This window comes from Suncus etruscus, chromosome 8 (assembly GCF_024139225.1).
Source record: "Suncus etruscus isolate mSunEtr1 chromosome 8, mSunEtr1.pri.cur, whole genome shotgun sequence".
NCBI lineage: Eukaryota > Metazoa > Chordata > Mammalia > Eulipotyphla > Soricidae > Suncus > Suncus etruscus.
Genome location: NC_064855.1, coordinates 94,705,681 through 94,715,359, shown reverse-complemented (window position 1 = coordinate 94,715,359; position 9,679 = coordinate 94,705,681). Strand labels below are relative to the sequence as shown.

The 9,679-nt window shown below is 32.6% G+C and overlaps 1 protein-coding gene across 1 annotated transcript in view; it reads right to left on the bottom strand.

Moving 5' to 3' along the window:
- Positions 1-9,679, bottom strand: part of SCEL (sciellin) — a 120,638-nt gene that overhangs the window by 59,219 nt on the left and 51,740 nt on the right. The window contains 6 exon segments of the mRNA XM_049778506.1: positions 665-716; positions 2,376-2,440; positions 3,939-3,998; positions 5,646-5,705; positions 7,866-7,925; positions 9,472-9,531. Coding sequence (XP_049634463.1) covers positions 665-716; positions 2,376-2,440; positions 3,939-3,998; positions 5,646-5,705; positions 7,866-7,925; positions 9,472-9,531 — 357 coding nt within the window.

The window sequence follows — 9,679 nt, the reverse complement described above, 5'->3', positions numbered from 1 at the left end:
AAGTGAATTACAATTATTTCACAGAAATAAAACTTTGTGACCTTTATACAAGAAAATTATAAAACACACTCTGATGCATATTTTTTTCTGATGCATATTTTGAGTGTTTTTGTTTGTATGCATGTGTGTGATGATAACAGAATCTTCATATAAGCAGAGCAGTAGGAAAGCAACTATTTGATTACTCCAAGAATCAACATTAAGTCCATAGCTTTTTTGGAAGCAACAAACCATGGAAGAAACGATGCATCTCATAAGACTACTCTTCTACTAACTGTGCTCTTCTAAGTCAAAGGTAAGGAATATTATGATTATTAATATAATGAATCAATTAGGTAATTTTTCTAATTTACTATCATTAGTAAATGTAATCAATTCCCAAAGAATTGTATAAATATTAATGCTACAAGTAAAAATATCAATAGTTTATATTCATAGTAGAAATAAGCTATGTTTCTACTTTAGTTCCTTCACTTGCTTAATTGAGATTGAAAGAAGTCAACCTATTACTATATATTTTTTAACTTCCTATCTTTCTCGCTACATAAAAATCATGATTTTTCAAGACTTTCAATAGGCCCACTGAATGACTCTAAATCATTTATGTTCACACTGTGTTTTATTAAAGAGAAACAAAATGAAATAAATAATATCTTTTGCTTACCGAGTTATATTTTTAACAGCTTTGGGGCTCACTTTAATTAGTTCATCAAGATCTCGATCACAGCTAAAACAACATAAAATCAAAGGTTAAAATACATTTGAAATCAGGAAATTTCATGGTGATTGGTTTTCCTTGTGACTCTTGAGGATTATTTAATGGCTTTTAGAGAAAGGGTGGCAAATGTATTTTCTTTCTTTGGGGGAAGAAGGGAAGTTTGGGACACACTTGGATGTGATCAGGATCACTCCTGGCAGTGTTGCTGGACCATATGTGGTGCTAGGGATCAAAGGAGAATTACTCACCAAAGTCATATGCTTTTAAAATGCTAGTTATATTTTTTAAACTTTCCAAGTAAGCTAATGAGGTAACTATCAAGTTTACACATAAAGAAACTGAACTTCCACTGGTGATGGGTGGTGTTCTTTACATGACTGAAATCCAAACACAATCATGTATGTAATAAAGTTGGTTAAATAATAAAAAAAAAAAGGAACTGAACTTCAGACACTATGAAGGATCAGGTATCTAAGAAGTATAGGGGAGTGAATTAGTGAATCAGGATTGAAGCTATGGCAACTAAATCTTAAACCCCATTATTTTTCTTGCTAAAACCCCTTTCTATGTTTACAATAATTACTTTCATTGTCACAATGTTATTTTAACAATATAGAACTCAAAATAACTTTGAGGCATAGGTTGGGTTACTTTGATTTTTTTCTCCACTTATGTTTCACTGTATAGCCTACCTACAGGGTTTGTGAAAGAAAATAAAATCACTGTTCTTTGGTTTGAGTTTTACAAGTTTATAATCTATTAACTATAAATTTTGAGAAACAATCTAGTTGTTCATTGTGTGAAAATAAATTTCTTACATTGCAATTATGAAGAATTAGGTTCAACATTATTATATTGAATTATGAAGCACATATGAAAGAACAATTTATGGTATCCTCCATTACTACATATAAATAAGTCAATTTGTTTTCATTTTTAAATATACCCCAATCAAATATTTTTAGCAAAATTTTTGGCATAAATTGGAGAGTTTATTAGGAGGCTCTAGTATTTATAATCAGCATACATATTATTTGATGAGAGAAACATTTTGATGAGATTGTCCAGGCCTTGGACTGTGATATACAATAATCTCATGAACATTATTATAGTCTATTATGAATAACTTTATAAAATTGTCAGTTGTGGGTCAAATACATTGAATGTCAATAATTTTATAAGTTCAACCCAATGGGTAATAGCTTTTGTATTTTCTGTAAATACATTAATGTTGTAAGGACCCCTGGAGGGAAAAATAGCAACAATTGAAATAAACTGAAAAAGTAGGCAAGAAAAGAAATAAATGGAGAAGGAAAACATATCTTCAAAGATCTGTTCCGTATTACTTAACTCTAAGAAATTATTGTAGGCCAGTGTTTAATATGCTTGAGATTCCCATTTTATTTTAAGGAAATTCCAAACCGGAAATGGAAATCCCATATTTATAAGAGAGAATTCCTTCTTTTAAGAAATTCTCTCTTCACTAAAACCCAGGACTATGAGCAGGGACTTGAGCAAGCAAGCTTCTGACTAAGAGCTATTGTTTTTGGGTTCTACAACTGTTTATTTAGGTGATAGAACAATAAATTCTGTTATAGTTGATGAGTTAAATGAGTTAAATGAGTTAAAGAGGGATAGAGAGAACCGTTCTATAAACCTCACCCTTGCTTAGTTCTCTTGGTTTCAGGAGTCACTTTGATGAGACTGTCAAGACTTCTATCCCTTTAAAATATGGAATAAAGGATAAACATCAGTGGTCAACTTATCTCATATGACAGCACATACTAAATATTTGCATTATAAAAACATTTTTCTTATGACAAATACATACATTACATTTATTCTATTACAGATATTTATTATAACAGATCATCTTTAAGAGTTGCAGTTTCTTAGCATCGATACACAGAGACATATGAGAAATATACATATGTAACTAATTATACATACATAGAAGTAATAGACAGTAAATTCAGAAAATTCATCATGTACTTTTCTAAGTGATTTACATAATTTTCATGAAATAGTATTTATATCAATCCTATGACATAGAAAGTATTATCTGATTTCACGAAGCAAAAACTCAGAAACTAACATATTTATTTCTTAGTATGAATAGCAGTAGCAGGGCTGGAATTTAAAGCTCAATACCTAACCCTAGACTTTCTAAATTATTAGTACTTACTGACTAAATCAATAATAGAAATCACTAGAATTATCTAGTCTAATTTCCTCAATGAGAAAACAGTCCAGACAGAGGAAACTGCCCTATTTCACAGTTTGTGATGGATGAATTTAGGCCTAAGTATCTATAGATTTGGTTTAGTTCACTGTCCCTCTCCTGTGCTATCACTCTCTGATGAAGAAAAATAAACATAAACAATAAATACAATTGGTTTATTTAATTCTAGAAAAAACAATTATGGACCTAAAGAGTAGTTCAATTATATTATTAATAAGAAGTCAAAAATGTTCACATTTTAGATAGATGATCTTGGAAGTGAGGTGAATTTTTCGTTTTGTTTTTGGGTCATACCCGGTAGTGCTCAGGGGTTACTCCTGGCTCTACGTTCAGAAATCACCCTGGCAGGCACAGGGGACCATATGGGGTGCCGGGATTTGAACCCCTGACCTTCTGCATGAAAGGCAAACGCCTTACCTCCGTGCTATCTCTCCGGCCCCGTTAGGTAAATTTTTTATTAATTAATTAATTAATTTTGCTTGTGTGTGTGTGTGTGTGTGTGTGTGTGTGTGTGTGTGTGTGTGTGTGTGTGTGTGGTTTTTGGATCACACCCAGCAGTGCTCAGGGGTTATTCCTGGCTCCAGGCTCAGAAATTGCTCCTGGCAGGCACGGGGGACCATATGGGACACTGGGATTCGAACCGATGACCTCCTGTATGAAAGGCAAACGCCTTACCTCCATGCTATCTCTCCGGCCCCTTATTTTGCTTTTTGTGTCATACCCTATAATGCTCCTGGCTATGAGCCCAGAAATCGCTCCTGACTTGGGGTACCATAGGGTACGTCAGGGATCAAAATCAGGTCCATCCTGGGTCAGCCGCATGCTAGGCAAACACTCTACCACTGTCGCTCTGGCCCCGATATTTTTGTTACTAAATTCAGTGTAAGTCTACAGAAATGATTGTTTAATAATCCTATTTTCAGCATTAGTTAGTAATAAAAAAAAAAAAAAAAAAAAACGAAAAGAAATAAATCTTACCCTTGTCCACTTTTTTCTGTTCTTGGAGTCACTTTGATGAGGCTATCAATCTCTTTGGAACTTTTTAAAACAAATCAGCAGAGAATAAAACAAAGAACAAAATCAATCAAATAAACAAAAATATGGTAAGTAATAATAAAAATAAATCAAGCAAATATTTTTATTTGAAGGAATATGTATTCAAGATGCATTTTGCCAAATTTAGAAAATAAATACCAGGGTATGTCCTTAATTTTAAAAGTACAATTCGTTTTTAACTGGGAAGCAACCCTCAGTGGCACTCAGGGGATACTCCAGGCTTGCTGCTTGAGAGTCTCTCCCAGTGGTCCTGGAAGAATCATGAAGAGCGGATAATCCAGTCTGGGGGTCTCATATACAAAGCATTTGCTAACTCTTTGAACTACCTCCTTGGTCATTGTAGAGTATAATTGTGACTGTCATCTAAATTTTTGATATTCTGACTCTTGCTATTGCTATACTTAGATGACATATTTTTGGTAATTTCCATGTGAAGAGATTTTAAAGAAAAATAAAATCATAGTAATTTGAAGAATTACTAGGAAGGACCTTCCTTCCCTCACCCTGGCACAATCATTTTCTCTGCTGATGTCATTTCATCATGAGATTCAACCAGAGAAACAATTTTTGTTTGCTTGTTTGTTTTGGAGGCCACACCTAGAAATGTTCAGGGACTGTTCCTGGCTTGGTGCTCAGGCGCCATTGCTAGAGGTTCTGGAATAATATTCTGTGCTGGGGACCATTCCCTGACTTCCTATATGTAACTGAACACACTCCAGTTCTTTGATTTATTTCCTCAGCAAGTAAAGGTAATTCTTAATGCTATGAAGGATGAGGTCAAACATAGTTAGCCACTACTGTTGACCAATTGTGTGCAGAGTTTGCCAACACACAGTTTGTCAAGCATCATATGTTCGATTACCAATAGACATAGACAACTTTTTTAGACTGCAGTAAAGTAGCTGAACATAGTGATCAACATGATTTACTTACTAAGCAGGAGGAATCTATTCAGAAATTTGTACCAGAATAGCTATGTACAGAATTATGATAGTTCCAAAAAATATGTAAAGAATGAAAAGAATAGTAAGGAAGATGGGGAGGAGCAACAAAAACAGGGATAGGTGCTTGCCTTGCACACAGCTGATCTAATTTTAATCTTTAGCACCATTTATAATCCCATGTCACTGCCAGGACTAATCCCTGAGCAGAGTCAGAAGTAAACTCTGAGCATTGCTAGATGAGGGGAGTGGGAGGAAAGAAATTCCTAGAAAAGAATAACAGTATAAAAGAATGATGAAAATAGTTCTTACTAAATCACATGAGGCAAAATTTTTTTCTTTTTTCTTTTTGGTGTGTGTTATAGAGAGATGATGAACCAAATATTTTTTTATTGAAGCAGAATTGTTTTATTTTAAAACAAAATTTAAAAAGGATATGTATGCCTATTATTTCACTTGACTTTTTAACAATCAAATAATAGTCAGACTGAAATAATGGTTCTTATTTTACACCCAAAGACTCCTCAGCTAAGAGCAGTGAAGAGATTTACTCAAAGACACTAGGCTGGGAAGTTAATAGTCTGCACTTTCTGTTTCAAATCCCAATATTTTACAATTCTATTCACCACTGAGTAGTACACAAATTGGTGTAGATAAAGAAAGAAGACAGATCAGATATAATCCTTACCCTGGGCTACTTCTCTTTTCTTCAAGAGTCACTTTGATGAGATTATCAAGGCTCTGGCCCCTTTAATACATAGGAAAAATAATGAGGTTAATGACATGCAAATAGTGGATAAAACTGTCAATTAAAACTCAAATAAGTATCAAACCCACTGAGATTGTGCAAAAACGTTTACTAAAGTATCTAGGGATGTGTGCATCCTTAAATTTATTGCAATTCAAAATATTAATAATTATTTAATCTTGAAACTATTAGGTCTACCTAATACTACACACAGTGTCTTTATTTTTATTCATTTATTGTTATGCTCTTAGCCTCTGCTGATGTGCTAAACATTTTGTAATAGTCTTTATATATAATTCATGGAAAGTTATGAAGGCACATCCTCTTTATATTAATTTTTGAATGCTGTGGGACTTTAAAATCAACTTTGCAGAATTTGTATTTTATAAATTAACACTTGTTAGCGGATCTTCTACTCATTATACTGGACTGAAATGAATACAATAATTTCTTAAATTTCATGGTTCTACAACCTGATACCTGCCTTTGATATATATAACTGTGCATCAAAATTGTAAAATATAGTTGTGTGAATGGACACAAAAAGTAGGAATATTGAAACCCATAGGAGCCATGAGGACTATATTTACTGTATTATGAAATTCAACTAGTCACAAATACATGCTAGTGTTTTATTGCCACTGCTTAGTACTCTGCTTCTGATTCTAATGAACTTTAATCTTTCATAAGTATTTGCATGTGTATTTTACATTTATGCTACACCAGATAGTGCTCCTGTGTGATCAATAGAGGAAATCAGAGAAAAAGAATATTCACAGAGAGCAAAGAGAAAGGTTCTCTCATCCATTGCTGGTGGGAATGCCCATTGGTGCAGTCTTTTTGGAAAATAATCTGGACATTCCTCCAAAAACTTTAAAATGAGCTCTCATATGACTTAGCAATACTGCTCCTGGAAATATACCCTTTGGGCCCCATAACAAAATATAGAAATGGCATTTGCACTCCTATGTTCATCGCAGCACCATTCATAATAGCAAAAATCTGGAAACAGTCTATTAAGGTTGACTCTCTGAAATATCAAGGGAGCAAAGAAATTAACGCTTGATTCTCAATCTGTAGATTCACAGTCACTATAACCCTCTTATATTTGGTGCAGAGGACAGACTAGTCTAATGTAAACAGCAACATTCAGCACCCTGAGCTCATGCTCTGCCATACTGATGAGGCCTGCAGGCATCCGCGACACATTTTAGATCCAACCAACAATATCATGAGCTGAGTTAACGAAGTGGAAAGAAGTTCAAAGTAAACCACACGGAATTATTTGGTATATTGTTTTCAGTAACATGCCAACAAGTTAAATTTTAAATCTATTTCATCTGCTTTTTAAAAAATAAAAGGCAAGAGAACATAAGCTCTCCAGATTTACTTGAAAATTCATGGGTAGGACAACTCTTTTATGAAGTTCACTTCACTGAACTCTTCATTATTTAATATACACCACATGTGCTACACAAAATTGCATTACACACAACTTTCATATACAATCTACAAGTTCATGAGTCTGCACTTATACCCTACTTATACACAAACACATAATACTTATAGCAATACATACATATACTCAGATTCATTTGCCCATGCACTAACATCTATACTCATCTTAATGTGTCATTGAGTTGGGTCTCCAGGTGCTCAGATATTCGGTCAAACTTTATTGTGAGTATGTCTGAGATGGTGCTTTAAGGTATACTAATATTTGCATTGGGGACTGAGTATAGCAGAGTTTTCCCTAACATGGGTGGGCCCATCCAATCAATTAAAGGCCTGGCTAGAACAAAAGAGCTTCATCTAAGAGGCTGCCTGTCTATCTGCCTGATAGCTTGAGAAGACATCAATCTTCTGCACTCAGACTGAAATTTACTCCATGTATGCAGACACACATATGAAGAAATAAATCATATAGCTTAACAGAGAATGATTTTCTATGTAATTTCTCAAAAACTACCTAGTAGCAAACTTTACCCCAGAATATAATGCAAGATAGCACATCTATACATTATTTGTATAGTATGTCTTACTATAGGGAAAAAGGCATTCAGTTTTGTTTTGACTTTTAATTTACTTTTCTGCATACGAACACTAAGATTCCAATATGCTAATAAAGGTCAAGTAAATAAAAAACTTCAAGTGTCCTACCTCTTGATATTTTTATTTGTTTCAGAATTCATTTTAATATGTCCACTGAGGTCTTGTTTTCTTTGAATAAAGAAATGAGTTTTAATAAATGCTATTAAAATAAAACACAAGTAAAGTAAATAAGTAGAAAAATTAAGCAGTAAATATATATGCTTAAACCAATGAAATTTTAAACCTGAAATATAAATACATTTTTTTCTTACATCTTGAGCTAAAGATAATTGTTTATTCATTTTTAAATAAGAAACATAAAACTTATTTTGTTTTATACTCAAATTAGATAAATATAGAAAAAACATAAAAAAAATTTGCTCTTAGAACTTGTTTGACAACTCCAAGTGGTTAGCATTGAGGTAAATCTAAATTAAATAATGTCCTATACTGGATCTACACATAATATAAATTCCTAATCAACAAATTAGGTAAACTTGTCTATTCTTTGGTTTTAAAACAATAATACAAGTTAGCAATAAAAGTAATAAGTTAACATTTTTAAAAAGAATAATTTGAAGAATATTCCTTCATATCAATTCAACTATTTTCACATTCTGAGATTTGAGAAATAAAATTAGGTTACAGTGAGCAATAAAATACAAAATTCCTTACAAGGACTCATTTTTCAGGGGAGAGACACACATGTTCCCCCATTAAGGTGGAGCAAAACTCTATAATCAGAACCCAAAAGGGGCAGCAGAGGATGACAAAAGTATCTTGATTTAGTATTATTGCCATGTTAGCAGAATCTAAAATTGGAGAAGCAGTGATGGGATGTTTTGTAACTGCCAGAGTCTATTCCTGCCTTCTGAGACCACTGTCTTTTGAAGAGTTGATTTACAAGTGTTTTAGTCAAATTTCACTTGGCTATCTTTCTCATTTTGAGATTCGCTTTGAAAATGTGGTGCTTTCTTTAGAAACAATTCGCTCCTAAAAATAAATTAAAACTCCAAATAAGGGAGAAAAGTCGATTACTATTTAACACTGGAAGAATTCACTTAAAATTTTACATTTTATTGAAAATTAGGAAGGATGGTTATAAATACATGGTCCACCATTGCTGTCTACTTTTATGATAATGAAATGTGGTTATGAAGTTAAAATACATAATGATTTTATCATGTTGTTATAAAATGTATTTTATAATCACTAATAAAATGCTAATTATTTATCTTATAAAAATAGGTTTAAGAATACTAAAAAAGACTTACCCAGTAGTATTTTCACTTTCTTTGGAGTTCACTTTAATAACACTACCAAAGTCTTCACCTCTTTTAGAAAAAAATGTAGAACAGTGTGAAGCGTTTTTATAGTACACTCTCTTTCTCTCTCAATATACATACACATAAACATACTCATTCTGTACATTTTTATCATAGAAATTTTCTATTAATATAACCTCTTAAAATGTATCAGGTTCTATGCAATATAAGTTTAGAAATAATATCAACCCAATACTATAGATCTCCAAAGTGAAAACTAAAGAAAGCAATAGCAGTCAAACCCAGGAGAGAATAGAAAATCTAAGTATGAGATTTCTGAATCTCACTAAGATTACATAGTAATCTGGGAGAAAATAACAAAGATTTAAAAACATCAAAGTACTACTTACCCTCTTCTAGCTCTATCTGTCCTGTTGTTCACTTGAATAATTGTTTCTAAATCTTGACTTCTTGGGAAAAACATCAAAATCTTTTATCAGTTTGGTTATATTTAATTTTCTCTGAAATTTTTAGAAATAAGAAATCTCAACTTTCTCTGTGAAATTCATGTAACCTTCTATAGATAATTTTATGGGTTTTTTTTGCTTTATTTGTTCT